General features: G+C 43.2%; 1 protein-coding gene across 1 annotated transcript in view; it reads left to right on the top strand.

Annotated features, from left to right (window-relative positions):
* Positions 1 to 17,267, top strand: part of LOC126161863 (26S proteasome regulatory subunit 7) — a 48,454-nt gene extending 31,187 nt beyond the window's left edge. Inside the window, exons 5-9 of the mRNA XM_049917980.1 lie at positions 970 to 1,138; positions 1,309 to 1,473; positions 12,823 to 13,014; positions 16,704 to 16,899; positions 16,988 to 17,267. Coding sequence (XP_049773937.1) covers positions 970 to 1,138; positions 1,309 to 1,473; positions 12,823 to 13,014; positions 16,704 to 16,899; positions 16,988 to 17,145 — 880 coding nt within the window. The 3' untranslated portion in view covers positions 17,146 to 17,267. The remainder of the gene's footprint in view (positions 1 to 969; positions 1,139 to 1,308; positions 1,474 to 12,822; positions 13,015 to 16,703; positions 16,900 to 16,987) is intronic.
* The last annotated feature ends 460 nt before the right edge of the window (positions 17,268 to 17,727 follow it).

Here is a 17,727-nt window from a genome sequence, read left to right as displayed (position 1 = left end):
TCTATCATACTCAGTCTATTATTTGGTTCTTGTTGATCATTATCAAAGAAAGCAGCAGTGTACGTAACAAAAATAGCAGTCTCTTGCCATTGTTTTGCTAATGAGACAATTCCTCTGTTTTTATTGTAAGCGGCGGTAGCGCGCACAAAGGCAAGCCATGCCGTGAGTGGCCACAGGTCATAATCACTCATTATCAGAGTGCGACAAACGGTGCATGACACAGTACAATAATGCATTTTCAGCTTAGTGACATAAACACCTATAACAAATAGAACGGCACTTATCAGATCGAAGCAAAGTAAGCAATCGATTCAAACCAGATGAAGCACATGAGAAAGGAAGGTTACCTGTATAAATAAGGAAGGAGCACTTGACACACAGCATTGGCTACCTGGTAAAGCTTAACTGCTAATATTATGACTCGAACCAAACTACTGTAGCCGTATCTTCATCCATTTGATCTAAATTGTCTTATGTTACAATGGACCAACTCTGTTTAGATTTGGAGGAGCGATCTAAAACTTTTCTCTCCCTGTGAATTTAGAGTCTCAAATTTCAGGTGCAGCTTAGATTCAGGAAATTTTTTTCCTTGGTTTCGAGTCTGATTTTTCAGGTGCGGCTTGGATTCGAGTAAATACAGTAAATCACCTGGTCTTAATCCCATAGAAAATATCTGGGATGGAACAAGAGATGAACGTAGTAGTCAACATCCTCACAGTTTGGTAGCTTTTTGGAATCTAATAATCAAGGAATGGCATCAGCCAGATGTGGTGTAGTTGAAGAAATATTGTACACCATGTTTCCTATCGAACTGAGGCCAATTGTCAAGCTTAATGATACCGTTACATGTTATAGCATGTCGTCACTTGGGAGGGGGTCTGCTGATATAATAATTGAACTTGACTGCTTTGCCAACATTCTGATACTGACTTATAGTTACAAAAATGTTTTTGTGTTTCCTTATTACAGTGTGGATCGCAACAAATATCAAATTCATATACCTTTGCCACCAAAGATAGATCCAACAGTGACAATGATGCAGGTTGAAGAGAAACCAGATGTTACATATAGTGATGTTGGAGGATGCAAAGAACAAATTGAAAAATTAAGAGAAGTTGTTGAAACACCACTATTGCATGTAAGTGAACTTTCGTAGTTGTGCTTGAATTTGACATACAAACTGATATTGGAAGTACAAATTTTCTTTCTGAAAGAATGTTTCATTGTTGATATAAAGCTTCTTATTTTATAATGTTATATTTTACTTAATTATATCTTTAGCATTTTATATAATTCATTATTTTTCAGCCTGAGAAGTTTGTAAACCTTGGAATTGAACCACCTAAAGGAGTCCTCCTCTTTGGTCCTCCCGGCACAGGTAAAACATTATGTGCAAGGGCTGTTGCAAACAGAACAGATGCTTGTTTCATTAGGGTCATTGGGTCCGAACTCGTCCAGAAATACGTAGGAGAGGTTAGTATCTGTTTTAACATTTTACTCATCTTTGCTCTTTACACAGTTTTAGTATGAATGATTAATCAGTGAACATTCAAGAGTTTTTATTTCCTAATGGTTGTTAAAGTTTTGGTACTGAATGCTGTTTGAAATTATCATTGTTTATTATTGAGCTAATACAATTCTTGTCATTACACGAGTTTGGCAGTTTTCCTTAGCAAACAGAATATGAATGAATTCTGTAAGAGTTCCAGTGAAATGGAATCTTTCATAAGTTATCATGGACTTCTGTCTGAAAGTGACCTTATAATGAAAATAGAAGTTAAAATGAACCTGTGCGCGCGTGCACACACACACACACACACACACACACACACACACACACACACACACACACACAAAACGGTTATCATTCACACTGCATATCCTACAGATAGATACCCTTACTATATGCTGAACTATGGAAACAGGTAGAAGATTTATGTAAGAGATTTTGCCAGTTGAGGAATATTAAGAAGTCAGCTGTGAGGATTTAGGTCAGTTTTGAGGAGCTGTTGGTCACACTGTTGTAAGGTGGTATCATAGTGGTACAGTTTCTCAATACAGGTATCAGAAAGGAGGCGGGCTCAGGTATTTCCTCACAGCAGTTTGGGTGTTGTGAAACCCTTGTTTTTTTATTATATTTCGTGTAACTGAGATGCTGACATTGCTGGATAAGGATTTGATTGGGGAAGATTACTCCAGGTTTGTGGTTGAGAGCTGTAGGAAGCTTTGCAGTGGATGGACACGTGGAAGGAGGGGATGGGAAGGGAGGGAGGCAAGCACACTTTGTCATGTTTTTCGGACTGGGTGTGGTTTGAAAGACAAATGTTGAAGAAATACATACTTCCTGTGTTATACATGTAAAAAGGTGTGTGTGTGTGTGTGTGTGTGTGTGTGTGTGTGTGTGTGTGTGTGTGTTCTCCTCCAAATCTGAGGATCTGTTTCAGCCAAGTTTGGTGCAGAAGCAGCAGCCCTCAAGAGTATCGGCATATAGAGTTCATAAATCCCTAGCTCCAATGGGAGTGGAGGTATGGGCAAAAACATGCTCTGCACAACAGACATATGTGTGGGCCCCCCAGGGGGCCCACAGTCCTGGGTAAGTGTGTGGCGCGCACGGGGCCCCGAGCTATACCAGCATCCTTTCTTTTCCTTTGAAGGCTGCATTACCATCCATGTTTCTCTCCCTCCCTATCCTTGCTGCTTTGTCCCTGGCCCCTCTTTTCCCTCTTAGTGGACTTTGTGTCGACCTAACTATCCTCCTGGCTTTGTTTTGGTCTGTGCTATTGTTTAGTTTGCTGTTTACATCTTTTCGGCGTTTTTGGTCCCCTTGGGATTTGACCTTCATTTCCAAAAATTTTCCGTTCAGTGTGAGCCATTTGGGGATGAACTCCCTACCTAGCTTCCATGGTGCAGGTTCCTCTCCCCCTCCCCTCCCCTTTCTCTTTGCACCCTGGCCCCATTCTGCTAGGTCACCAGCATGGTAACCAGTCCGTGTGGTGTGGCTGTTAAGCACCCTCTTGGCTGAGCCCCCTGACACCACAGGGATCACACTCCTAGTATCTGAGCTGTTAACGCCTTGTGTATGCCCAGGAGTCGATGCTCATCGTTTTGGGGCACCAGAACTCCCAGCAATGGCTGCTGTGCAAGACGGCCCTTGCTGTGGCTGGGCGGCGCCCACGGGGTGAGCCCCTGCTCGGAGTGGGTGGTACTAGGGCGGATGTCTTGCGCATGAAGCTACAAAAGCTTCACCATCCTGGTCGTTCTGTGGCTGTCTCTAAGAGTGGTAGCAGACGTGACACTGATTCTTCTGATTCTTTGGCCTTCCCCTCCCTGGCCACACCCTGGAAGGAGGTGCAAGCTCACCGGCTTGGATTTAAACCTTTCCCTCAGTACCTGGTTTGTACCAGGACGGATGGCGGTAGTTTTGCCACGACCAAGCCTTTGTTTTTCGTGGAGACAATTGAAGATAAGTATGGCGAAGTTGAATCGATGAGTAAAATGCGGTCCGGTGCTCTGCTCATAAAGACATCTTCTGCTGCCCAACGTGACGCCCTGCGTGCCTGTGACCATCTTGGTGACGTCCCAGTCTCTGTCACGCCCCACCAATCTTTGAACTCAGTACAGGGCATTATTTTCCACCGAGATCTTCTTCTGCAAAGTGACGAGGAGCTCCTTGCTAACCTCGAGCAGCGAGGGGTTCGTTTTATCCGCTGTGTGCAGCGAGGCCCTCCAAACAATTGCATTGCTACGGGTGCCTTTAACCTGGCCATCGAGGGGAATGTCCTCCCAGAGAAGGTCAAGATAATGCTGTATCAGTGTGATGTAAAACCTTATATTCCACCTCCGATGAGATATTTTAAATGCTTAAGGTCTGGACACGTCTTCCCGCTGCACCACTGATCCCCTCTGTGGTGACTGTGACGCTCCCTCCATGAGGGGAGTGCGTGTGCTCCCCCGCCAATGTGTGTAAATTGTAATGGACAGCATTCTCCACGCTTGCCTATATGCCTGGTGTTTGTGAAGGAAAGGAGGATTCAAGAGTACAAAACCTTAGATCGGCTCACCTACACTGAGGCTCGTCAAAAATATGACCGGCTCCATCCCGTGTCTATGACCTATACATTTGCTTCAGTTACGTCCATTCCCACTCCTGCCCCTTCCTCTTCCCAGCCCCACCCCATTGGCCCCATGCCTTCAGCCTCCTCCTCCTCCTCCCCCCTCCTGCCCCTCCCCCCCTCTCCCACTCCCCCTCCCCCTCAGTACCCATACCAACCCCTTTGGGTGCTGCTCCCCCTCCCCTGCCGGAGAAGTGCTCCTCTTCTTCGGTGGTCGCTGGTGCTGGAGCTCCCTCCCAGGACTCCTATTCCTGACACCCCCCTGAAAGGCGATCTACTGGTCCACATTGGCAGCGTGATCCATGGCCGGTGGGCGCCAAGATTGCCCAGTGTAATTCCGCGCATGCTCTCGCTGAAGTCTGCCCTTCTCTTCGTTCCCAAGAGAAGAAGCAGAAATGTAGGAACAAGGGCAAGGCCCCTCTGGAACGCGCTGAGATGCAGCCTTCCCCTCCTACAGTCAATGAACCAACAGTCTGACCCCACCTATATGGATATTACCCCATCCTTATCGGTAATGGATAGCGACTCGGTGGCATGGTCAACTCTAGTCCAATCACTTCCATTTTGGACTCTGGCTTGAGAAACCTCCAGTGGAATTATAATGGATATTTACATCACCTTCCAGAGTTGCAGCCCCTTCTTTCCTTCTACTCTGGTGCTTGCATTGTGCTCAATTCTTACTCACCGACCCTTTGTGGGTTTCACACTTTGTCGGAACCGGGCCGTGCGGGATTAGTCGAGCGGTCTAAGGCGTTGCAGTCATGGACTTTGCGGATGGTCCCAGTGGAGATTAGAGCCCTCCCTCGGGCATGGCTGTGTGTGTTTGTCCTTAGGTTAATTTAGGTTAGTAGTGTGTAAGCTTAGGGACTGATGACCTTAGCAGTTAAGTCCCATAAGATTTCACACACGTTTGAACTTTTTTTTTTTTGTCGGAACGGAATTGATCCCTTGAGGGCTTCTGGTGGTGTTTCCACCTTAGTCTGCAAGGACATTGTTAGTAAATGGGTTCCCCTCCATACCACTCTGGAAGCCATTGCTGTCAGGGTCCATCTGGCCACTCCAATCACAATCTGCAATCTTTACCTCCCACCTGACAGGCCGCCCACATCCCATGCCCTCACCACCCTTCTTCAACAACTCCCTTCTCCTTTCCTGTTATTAGGGCACTTTAATGCCCATAACCCTCTTTGGGGTAGTCATACTACTACTTCCCTGGGCAGGACAGTTGAAGCTGTTCTGGCAGGGCTTGACCTTTGTTTACTAAACACAGGCACCCCCACACACTTTAGTGTGGCACACAGCACTTTTTCAACCATTGACCTCTCTATCTGCAGTCCTGGCCTTCTTCCCTCCATTGAGTGAGGCGTCCACGATGACTTCTGTGACAGCGACTATTACCAGATTGTTTTGACCTTCTTTTTTCAGTGTGTCTCGTTCTGTCACCCTCACAGGTGGGCCCTATCTATGGCTGATTGAGGTGCCTTCTTCTCTGCTCCCATCCCCCCGCCCCCCCCCCCCCGCCCCCGCCCGGTATTGCCACACGACAGTGTTGATGAATCTACTCAGATCTTGACTGCCTCCATCCTTTCACCAGCTGTTTGAGCAATCCCTTCTTCTTCACGTTTCTTCCGCCGGCAGGTGGTCCCTCGGTGGACTCCGGAAATTGCTGCAGCCATAAAAGACCGCCACCGTGCTCTTCAACACTTTAAGCGGCACCCTTCTACTGCTCTTCTTCCGGTCTTTAAACGACTCCGCAGCCAGGTCCGCTACCTAATCAAATTTCAGAAATGAATTTGCTGGGAACGATATGTAGGTGCCATAGGATCCCACACCCACTACTCTTCACAAGTCTGGGTGAAACTCTAGTGAATTTTTGGCCACCGTCCTTCCACCGGGGTTGCGGGAACTTTTGTACATGGTGGTGTTGTTACCAATCTGGACTTTGTGGCATAAAATTTTGCTCAACACGTTGCTCAAGCTTCGGCATTGGCTCAGTATCCACCCACACTCTTCCTCCTGAAAGAGTGTTCAGAGTGACTGCCATTTTCTTTTGTTTCTTGCTGCTCAGAACCATATAATGCCCCATTTAGCGAGTGAGATTTTGCCAGTGCCCTCGCCCTTTGTCCTACCACGGCTCCTGGACCGGATCGGATACATAACCAAATGCTCCAACACTTTTTGGTGGCTGGCCACCGTCGTATCTTGACCCTCTTCAACCGTCTGTGGGGTGAGGGAGTATTTCCTACCCACTGGCAGGAAAGTATTGTTGTTCTGGTGTTGAAGCCAGGGAAGCCACCTCTTCAGTTGGATAGCTGCCATCCAATTAGCCTTACTAACACCCTCTGCAAGCTCCTTAAATGCATGGTAAGTTGGCGGCTGTTTTGGATCCTTGAATCCCGCGACCTTATGTCATCGACTCAAAATGGTTTTTGCTGTGGCCACTCTACGGTGGATAACGTGGTGCAGCTAGACTCTGCTATCCGGTTGGCTTTTGCCCATTGGCAACACCTCCTTGCAGTCTTCTTTGATCTGCATAAAGCCTATGACACCACCTGGCGCCATCACATCCTCACCACCCTTCACGAATGGGGCCTTCATGGCGCTCTGCCCATTTTTATCTGTAATTTTCTTTCTTAGCGCTCTTTTTGGGTCCAGGTTGGCTGCTCCTACAGCTCTCCCCATCGGCAAGAAAATGGGGTTCCACAGGGTTCCGTGCCGAGCGTCCCTCTCTTTCTCATACCCATAAATGATCTAGCGACAGCTGTTGGGGCGACAGTGTCGCCCTCTTTGTATGCTGACGATTTTTGTATCTACCTCGCCTCCTCCGTAATGGGCGCTGTAGAACACCGTCTACAGGGGGCAATCTGTCGGGCCCACTCATGTGTTCTCTCCCATGGCTTTCAGTTTTCGGCAGCCAAGACTTGTCATGCATTTCTGCCATCACTGTACAGTCCATCCCCATCCGAAACTGTTCCTCGATGGCTAGCCCCTAGAGGTGGTGGACACCCATCGCTTCTTGGGTCTGGTCGAGTTTTACGCCAGGAACAGCTGATATCTTATGTGCTCCACATTTTCTGCACCCCAAAGCACCCTAATTATGGTCTCCTTTATCCAGACACTGATCTCACCCTGCCACAGCATCCGCCACGATGTGGTCTTACCATGGCTGTCCGCATTCAGTCGCTCTTTTCTGAGCTCGAGCAATTGCCTTTACCACCTCTCTTCTCTGCTCACACACATACCCCTCCATGGTGCGTTTCTTGGCAGCAACTCTGTCTTGATCTCTCAATTGATTCAAAGGATTCTGTCCCTCTGATGGTTCTTTGCCACCAGTTCTCCTGTCTCCTCAGTTCCTTTCAGGGTTCAGAAGTGAAATATACTGATGGCTCCATGGCTGCTGGCCGCACTGGTTTTGCTTACACCTGTTCACAACACACGGAACTTTGCTCCTTGCCAGATGGCTGTAGTGTTTTTACTGCAGAATTGGTAGCCATCTTGCGCGCACTGGACCATATCCACTCCTCCTCAGGACTATCCTTCCCTATCTGTAGTGACTCATCGAGTGGTTTGCACACTATCGGCCAGTGCTTCCCTCACCACCCGTTGGTCATTGGTATCCAGGACTCCCTTTCTCTCTTCGCTCAACATGGATGATTTTCATTTGGACCCCAGGCCATGTTGGGATTCCTGGCAATGAACTTGCTATTAACTGGCTAAATTAGCTACTACCAGGCCATCTCTCGCTATAGGCATTCCAAAAATAGATCTTCGCTCGGCATTACGTCGTCAGGTTTTGGGCCTTTGAGATGCAGAATGGAGCACTCTTTCTTTGCTGAACAAGCTCAGGGTAATTAAGGATACTACAACTCCATGGTGGTCCTCCTTACAGGCCTCTTGTAAGGCCTCTGTCATCCTCTGCCGGCTCCGCAACAGCCATACTTTTTTGACTCACGGTTATCTCTCCTCTGTCGTGAGGACCCCCCCCCTCCCCCCTCTCCCTCTGTTGTTGTGGATCGATGTTGACTGTGGCTCACCTCTTATTGGACTGCCCCAACTTAGCCACCCTACAACGGACTTTTAGCTTTCCCGAATCTCTACCCCTGGTGTTGGCTGACAATGCCTCAGCAGCAGATCTCACCTTATCGGTGACTGGAGGGGATGGCAGGCTTTCATGCTCCCCCCTTCACCCTGACTGGATTGGCTCAACTGGGCTTGGTGGTTCACCCTGGCCCTCTGCCTTCCCACACCTTTCCTTATGGGGTCTTTTATGTCCTGAGCATCTCTGTCTCCTGTGCTGCTTCTTCCTTCATGCTCCTGTCATTAGTCACTTTCTTTCCCTCGCCTTGTCTTCTGTCCTTTCCTTCCTTCCCTGACGATAGTTGATCATTTTATGGATGTTGTAGTTCCCTCTTTTAATGTGGGATTTTATCGGTTTTCAGTTAATCTCAGGTCAGAGCACTGATGACTGCGTAGGTTTGTCTCTTCTCCAACCAACCAACCATACTGTGTGGCACAGTATTGGCCTGTCTTGGTGATCTGCTTTGCAATGCAGCCCTGGTGTCAGAAACAAGAAACAGTTTTCAAGCCCCTGACATGTTGTGGCAGTTGTAGTGGCCTCCTTTATGGACGTATTTTGTAGGGGATATATCTGTGGATGGCACCTGGGGAAAGTTTCAGATGTATAGAGAACAGGAGGGGCCAGGAGGACAAGCAGAGAAGGAAGGGAAAAAGATATGGACTGAGGGGAGGGGAGGAAAATATGTTCAAAGAGACAGGGCAACAGAAATGGACTAAGAGGGAGGATAAAGATATGGAGAGACAGAGAGGGTATGGAGATGAGATGGACAGAGGACAGGGCAGAAGAGCTGGACACAGTGTGGCAGTAGGAGATGTGTGCAATATATGTTTCGTATGTTTATGTGAGCGAAGATGCTGCGGAAAGGCTAGTAATGGATAAAGAGACATTGGAAATGAGCCCTTGACAAATCCAGAATGACAAAGCCTATGTTTGTGGCTGAATATAAGGTTCTGAGAGATCACTTAGGCTTCTTTAGGGGCCAGGTTTTTAAATGATAGTTGGAAAGTAGTGTTGAAAGTCTAGCAAGTGTGTATGAGAGCATTGTTTTTTATGCAAAGTTGAAGCAGTTTATGGAGTTGTTCGAGGTAGAATAGGGCATCAAAATTTGTGTTATTAAGTGGAAATAGAATGTATGTATAGGTTTTATAGCTTTGTCGGATGGTGTTTAGTATGTTACAGTTATTGGATTGCATGGGTCTGTCTTGGAGATTTGATGTAGAAAATTAATTAGGACATAGAAAATTAATCTGGAGCAACAAAAGGATTTTATCAAAAGAGCAGGATGCAGGTTAAGGAGATGTGTGGTGGTGTTTTAATTATATAGCACCTGGGTGGTGAAGGTGAGAGACTGAGGAAATTGAAAAGAAGGGAGATCCAAGAGATAACGATTTTTAAGTTAAGCCCATTGGAGGTATTCAGGGCTACTCAGAATTTCAGAAGGAATTTGGGTGTTGGATTTTGTGAAGGTGCGAATGTTCTAAATCTCATGGTATGGTGAATCTGAGGAGGAAAAAATGTGGAGGACATAAGTAGAAATTGAGAAACACTGCAATAAGTAAATGATCATTTTTGAAAGAAGTAGTTTTGATTGAGAATTGTTAATATGAAAGAGGTGAGAATGCGGATTATGTCCAAAGGAGGGAAAGTCATTGCAATTACATTGTGCAATGTAGAAAGCTGGAATTTGCAGCAAAAAAATATCAGTTGGCTGCCCATAACAAATATGCAGACAACAGATAAATATATAAAACTGTATTAAATATGAAAATAGGTGAAAAGATAGTGTAAAACTGAAAAATAACTCAAAGTTTGCAGTAGGCAGTAATACAGTGTAATTGGTGTTAGTTTGGCAACGCTAAAGACAATGGTGTGCATGTAGAGTGAGAAGAGGATCTGTGATTGAGGAGGAGGTAGGAACAAATACAGTATTGGTGAAGAAAAAGGAAACAAGAAGAGAGATTGGATAACAGCACCTTGGCAGTGCACACTCAGCTGCTCGCATCATGATTGCGTAGTGGCACCATTACAACCCCCCCCCCCCCCCCCGGTCCCCTCCACGCAAAGCAGAAACTGCTGGAGAAGAAGACACAGGTGGTGCATGGTCCAGCAACATGGAACCCAAAAATGATACCAAAATCTAAGTGGATGTGCTTCCAAGGTTCTGCAGTGTCAGGCCAGGGAGAGAATCACTTGAAGGGGTACAGCATAATGGACATGACAGGCTGAACAACGGCAGACCCATTCAGTATTTGGTCAGCAAACATCTTGTATGAAACTTTCAATCAGTAAAGCCCTGATGGGCAGTATGCAGTAGTTGTAGCAGTCATTCTGAGACCCTCAACAGAACCCCTTGATTTTGGTGTAGTTGATGCAAATATGGGCAACAAGGATGAAATTTGGCTCGGGAGGTATGTCCGACCACCCGTATTGTACTGTGAACAGGATGATGTAGCACTGGGTTCTTGGTGACGCTTGTGGCATTGTGAAATGTTTAGGGGAAGATGGAAATGATTCATGCCTAGACAAGGCCATGACAATAACAGCCAAAGTATTGCCCTGTTTGGGAATCACAGCAACTGTGTGAGTGCGGGACATACACACAGTATGTATCAAAGTTTGGGTAGACCTTGAGGTGTGCTTGGGTAGCTCAAGTGATTGAGAGGACCATTGTTGATAAGTGGGAAATCTGGCTTTGAGTTCCAGTCCAGGAATAATTTTCGGTGTTGCTGATCATTTGTGCAGCTGGAGTGTAATTGTATTTCCAATTGTGAGTGCATTTCATACAGCTATTAATCACGATAGTGTGTGTTCCTGCAGATATGCGCATGTTGCAGAGTAGTAGTCCTGTTGCCAGTCTCTAAAACAAAATCTTGAGGTTATGGAGATGATTCTCTGGAGTAGCACCTTTGACCAAAATATAGTTAGGGTGTGCAGCAATGGGGAATGCGCTGAACCACAAAATGCTATAATATGGCAGGGACTAAAGATATTTTAAAGAGTAAGTGATTATGACAGCACAGTTCATATGGTAAGGGCATTTGAATATATGCTTCTGTGAGATCAGTTTTATTCTGTTGAGTGAAGTGCCATGACCTGATTTTGATAGTTCTTTGGGGTTGGTAGAGAATAAGTTTCTTTGTGTGTTGATCATTACTTTGAATTCAGCACAAAGTCTCAAGTTTTGTTTGGTTTGCAGATTATCAGTGGAGTGGCCCATTGACTATGGAGAATAGGCATTAACACTTCTTCATAAGTGTCCCTGTGAATTTTTGCCATGAAAATGCCAGTGTGTGTTCCTGTCAAAATATTGGTGATTGTGGACATCACCACCAGGTTGCATTCCTATAAGTTATTTGAACATTGTATGTGCTGAGAGAAACTTGGGCTCATACTGCAGTCTCATTTCAGTACTTTCATTCCATTAAAAATATGAGCAGCAGGAGAGAAACATCTGCTTAATAGCTGTTGAAACATTGGCAGGTGGAATACAGATGCATTGCTGCATGCACATAAAAAATAGTTGAATTTATTATTTTTAAAATTTTTGTGAGTGTCTTTGTCAGAATGAATGTGATAACAAGCAGTAAGTTATACCGATGCCAAAGGCGAGTAAACTTGTTCTAGGGGACATTTCATTCATGGATGTGGTTAAGGATGCGACTTAATTTCAGCTCCCAAAAATAAAAAAAATGTTTTTGGAGTTGAATAGAGTGACGACAGTATTGGGGATGGGGCATTCAACACTTAACTGAATTTGTATACTTTCTGAATGTTATGCATTTCAAACACATTTGTCTCAGACTTTCAGCAATAATATTTCTAACTTAGCTGTTGAGTACTTCCCATCCCATCCCATCCCATCCCCTCTTTCAAAACCTCCTCTCTCTCTCTCTCTCTCTCTCTCTCTCTCTCTCTCTCTCTCTCTCTCTCTCTCTCTCCCCCCTCCCCCCCCTCTCTGTCTCCCCCTCCCCCCCCCTCTCTGTCTCCCCCCCTCCCCCCTCTCTCTCTCTCCCCCCCCCCTCCCTCTCCCCCACTCTCTCTCTCCCCCACTCTCTCTCTCCCCCACTCTCTCTCTCCCCCACTCTCTCTCTCCCCCACTCTCTCTCTCCCCCACTCTCTCTCTCCCCCACTCTCTCTCTCCCCCACTCTCTCTCTCCCCCACTCTCTCTCTCTCTCTCTCTCTCTCTCTCTCTCTCTCTCTCTCTCTCTCACACACACACACACACACACACACACACACACACACACATTTGGTGTGGAGTGATTTGAGATCAGGAATTATCAAAAAGGTGTGAGTAGTACTAATTTCAGGTGTTAATTAAGATTATGACCAGTGAACTGGCATTTTGGGGGAAAGTTTTGCATTTTATATGTTGGTTAAAGATGTCTTTGTAAAAAAATTACCTTTTTAGAGTGTTCAGTGTTTTCTCTCCAGCTAATCATTTTCAAGTACTGTTTCCTGTGTCACAATGTTTTATTGAAAGGGATTTTATCACCTGTTTCACTATTGTTATAGCAAGTTAGCAAGAGGCACAATGTAGCTGCTGTAACTTGAACAGTGAAGTTTATTAAAATTTGCAATCAACAACAGCCATTCAAATTTGATATCACTGTTATCATTTGTTTTTATAGGGAGCGAGAATGGTTCGAGAACTGTTTGAAATGGCACGCAGCAAAAAGGCTTGTCTTATATTTTTTGATGAAATTGATGCTATTGGAGGAGCACGTTTTGATGATGGTGCCGGTGGTGATAATGAAGTCCAGAGAACTATGTTGGAACTTATAAATCAGTTGGATGGTTTTGATCCTAGGGGTAACATTAAAGTAAGTATAGTGTAATGTCTTGAGCAGCTTTTTGGACTATAACTAAGTGAGAGTAAACAGAGAGACATCACAAATGATGCAAAGGTAGGTAAGAGAGTTCCGGTTCCCAAATACAGAATTGTAATTAGTGACTGCAGTAGCGAAGAATATTTGGTGTTAGACTACCAGAAGCAGAGTTTTCTTCTTCAGAGTTTTGAGATAGACATTTTATTGTAGATTTTTGTTCATTTTAATTCCTAAATTACGTTCCTTTAATGCACTGCATCATTACATTCTGTTTTTGAGTGAGTGAGTGAGTGAGTTAATTAGTTAGTTTTAAGGGGGGGGCGTACATTGTAATCCAAATGGAAACAATGACAATAGCGGTAATTAACATTATTATGAAAGGAATAGATTGTTACTCACCATACAGAACTGCATTAATGTGTGGGTGGGCGGGTGGGTGGGTCGTGTGTCGACTTTAGAAGAAAACCTTTTGGCTGAAAGCTTAAATGTATAGCAGTCTTTTTGTTGCACCTGCCTGTGATTCCAATTCCCCTCTGTTTGGTGAGTAGCAATCTATCCTGTTCATATATGATTCCAATTCCCCTCTGTGTGGTGAGTAGCAATCTATCCTGTTCATATATTATTGTTGTTCCGTCCTGCACTTTCCATCATTCGAAAACCTCTGAAGGTTGTTTTCTGACATCTTTTACTTACAGTTAAGTTAAAACCAGAAGCATGTCAGTAGGCAGGCTATGATGGGAATGCATGCCATTACTAGACACAGGGTTTATACGCTCCAGGAAATTTGTTAAAAACCTGGAAATTTCTTAGAATTCTAGGAATTTTTCATTGTTTCTGTTTTCAGTTAAATTTTTGTAATTCTGACCGGTAACAACTGATACTGTAACAAAGAATTTTACTATATCCCACTACTGCAGAGTAATACTGCTGCAATAAAACATAAATGAGAAAAAAATGAAAATAAAAGTTAAGTTGCAAAGGAAATGTGCCATTAACAACAAAAAAACACAGTGCCAACAGCAAAATGTGTCAAAGGCTTTGTGACGAAGACTATGCAATACTTCATAATAACAAACTGCTTCCGATGGGCGTGATGTCACAACTGTTTGCTTAAGGTTCATTTGAACAGTTGTCAGCTGGCTCATGTGATGCACAGTTGAGTCAGGTATGAGCAGTATCTTCTCCATCTTCTGCTGTTCTGGCTACTTGAAGTGTAGCTGTTAGCTGTATCAGCAGTTGCAACAAGCAGCTAGATGCTACTCGGGAAAATTATTCTGGCATGCCCAAGCTGCCTGATTCGTACCTGCGAGATAGTCTGAGTTTTACTGTGGAGGGCGATAGTCTCAATGTGACCCATGTTTTTGCTTACCGCTAAAAAAAAAAACTGATTTCTTTGGCCAGAAGCTATTAAGTGAATTAAAATACATTCACATAATTACAGTAAGCTGAAATGTGTTATTAGTTTCAGTTTTATATCTTATTTTATTTCCACAGTTTTGGTAGTCAAGCATTAATACCCTCGCAAAACAATGAAATTATTTTTGTCAATTTATTTGTCAATTTATTTGTAATGAAATGTTTCATCCCACACAATTGGCTATTTTAAACAGTTTGCTGAATTTCAAGTGCACGTTTTCATCATCTGGTACGTATTGCTTTATGCCATAATAAAGAACAAAACACGAGATACTACGGTACTGGTACTCCAAGAAAATTTGCATCCTGAAAACTGCACTGAAAAGCTTAATATCAGGTTGGGAATCTGGACATACGAATTATGCATTTTAGTGTGGTTTATGAAATTCCGATGCTCTTGGAATATCTCTGATATCCTGTTTTGTTTATGACATAATGTAAGATCTCTTAATGCTACATATGGGCTTCCTACATCATCGTAGCTGTGTGTGCAGAGTGATGCCATTCTGGTGTGCCCTGACATCTGCTGAAATGAATTCTAACAGGTCGCAGGAAAATATTGCGAATGTTGGTTTGAAAAATGTTACTTAAAAAGTAAATTTCATTTTACAGAGGATGAATTATGTTACATGTGAGAATGTACTTCAAATATGTGAAATTGCAGGGTGTTTGACTCTCATTTAAAACTTAACACTTTGAGAGCCAGCCGCGTAGAAGAATTTCGACCCCAGAAGGCCAAACAATTATGTATGATTTAAAATTTTATGGGCACTCAAAAAAGACCAATATTATATATGAAAGCTTAGCTTTTCTTGTAGCTACACTATGTGTGTTAATTTAAACTATTATGTTATCTTACTTGTGTGATCGTGCTACTTAAGTTATATTGCTATTGATTGACTAATCATGTGTCCTACGCTCTGAATATCTGCAATCATTCGCTGGCGAGATCACGTGACAAGAGCTATGATTGACTTACAAAAGCACATCGCAGTCTCGATTTCAGTGCTTCAGAAATCAACATGCTGTGTTTGGTTGAATTCGAATATATACTTTCGTAATAAAAAAATATGGTTGTATCATAATATGAAAATATGCCACTAACATGTTGCTGCACATCAAAGATCTTTCCAAAAAGTTTTTTTCTTTTTCTCCTGGAATTAGTTTTCTAAAGTGCCGGGAAGTTCTACGCTGGTGTATAAAACCTTAACCATTCAAAGAATTGCTAAGTTTTACAGTACCAAGCGAAAGAATACTGTCACTTAACACAGAAAGTGTATATTCACCCAGGAAAAGTGGATTTTTAACTGGGAAATCTGGGAATTTTTTCCCTTGTCCATGTAGACAGCCTTTAGACAACAATCAATTTGTCAGTGCTGAGCACTTGTGATGTGGCTCATACGTTAAAGCACATTGTCAAGTGACCTGTGTGAACATTGCAAGTGGTAGAGGGATGGAACTAGCCAAATGGCCGGATCAGTTTCATCTTCTTATTGAAAGTATGTAACAATCACTTTCATAGCTGCCCTGTAACAGTAAGCCTTCACGCATGTGCACTCATCAAGAAAGTTTCTCTCTAAAAGCATTCCTTAATTACTGAGAGTTACATTCTCCTCAGTGCCTAAAAGTTCATTGTCTGGTTGTTGCGGAGTCCACTTTCACCCCTGTGCTAGACAGATGCCTTTATTCTGCAGATTACCTGTGTTCCTGTCTCAGACTAACTACAAGCTAAGGGTCTGGTCCCTAGAAACTGCCTCTGTAATGGCCCACTGGAATATGACTGAAACTCTACTAACTAAGATGCCTCTGCTCGGTGTGGTATTATCGATAGAAATTCTTTCTGTGCATGTATGGGTCTACTGTCTGCTCAGTACATTACAGTTGATAAGAACAACAACTGTACTTAAATTTAGGAATGGGATGCTTAGGCTGGTAGAAGTTACACTTTCAACACTAAATTCTTTCTCAGGAATTGATAATTCTAGGAAAATGAAAAGATTATGCTCCTTGTGTAATATGCTAGATTTATCCCCTAACTACAGGACTTAATGCTATCCAACACAATATGCTATGTTCATAGTTCCCTTTTTCTCTCTTTTCTGTTCAGTTGTCACAATAACACCTTATTTTGAAGTAACATTGAAAGCCTCTTTTTTTTTTTTTGTTGCAAGGTCACTTGGAATTTTCTAGGCATAAGTGGTTGGTTATACATATAATAATACTAGTTTTCCTTTTTTAGTATCACACTAAGATATAGTATATTTTAGGTTCTAATGGCCACGAACAGACCAGACACTCTGGATCCAGCACTCATGCGACCAGGTAGATTGGACAGAAAAGTGGAGTTTGGTTTGCCAGACTTGGAAGGACGGACACACATATTCAAGATACATGCTCGTTCTATGAGTGTTGAGAGAGATATTCGTTTTGAACTACTTGCTCGACTCTGTCCAAACAGCACAGGTGTGTAAATTCATTTGACAGAAATTTTGTAAAGCTGTTATTGAAAACGAAGTGTCTAACTCAAGTAATTTTCCTCGTTTGTTTTCAGGTGCTGAAATACGATCTGTGTGCACAGAAGCTGGAATGTTTGCAATCCGAGCAAGAAGAAAAGTTGCAACTGAGAAAGATTTTCTAGAGGCTGTAAATAAAGTTATAAAATCATATGCAAAATTCTCAGCAACTCCAAGATATATGACATATAATTAAATTTATTTTCAGGTTTAATTTAAAAATAGTGATTGTCACTGTGACAGATATGTACATGACGATCAGTAATTCTGAAGTTGTACTGTGTATGTTTGTAAAAATACAAATTTATACTTCAGAAATTTGCATTAATTTTTTTGATTTGATGTACAGGTTCAGGAATTCCTGTGTACATTTCTCTCTACTTGGCAGAGTGTAAGTTCTATATTTTTTAAGTAAATTAACTGATTGACATAACAAACACTAAAAAATCAAAACTGGAATGAAACAAGATCTGGAAGCCTTAAATACATTTTGTGAAATTTAATAGTCACTGTAGTTTCAACATTGATATTCATCCTACACCATGCTGTCGAGTGAACAGTGGCTTTAGAGTTAATGAATTATGTAGTTGTTCATGAGCTGATACAAACCAGTATTTGAGTATTCTTTGTTTCATATCCAAATTGAGCAAAGCTGATTGTGTTATTGGGCGTGCTTTAATATCTCTTATGTATGCCGTAGTGTTTGTGTGAAGTACTCATTGATGGCAACAAAATTCTCATAGGATCTGTCTTCAAGAGTATTTGAAGTTCTTCCAGG

This window comes from Schistocerca cancellata, chromosome 2, assembly GCF_023864275.1.
Source record: "Schistocerca cancellata isolate TAMUIC-IGC-003103 chromosome 2, iqSchCanc2.1, whole genome shotgun sequence".
Taxonomy (NCBI): Eukaryota; Metazoa; Arthropoda; class Insecta; order Orthoptera; family Acrididae; genus Schistocerca; species Schistocerca cancellata.
This window is presented reverse-complemented; position numbering and strand designations above follow the sequence as displayed.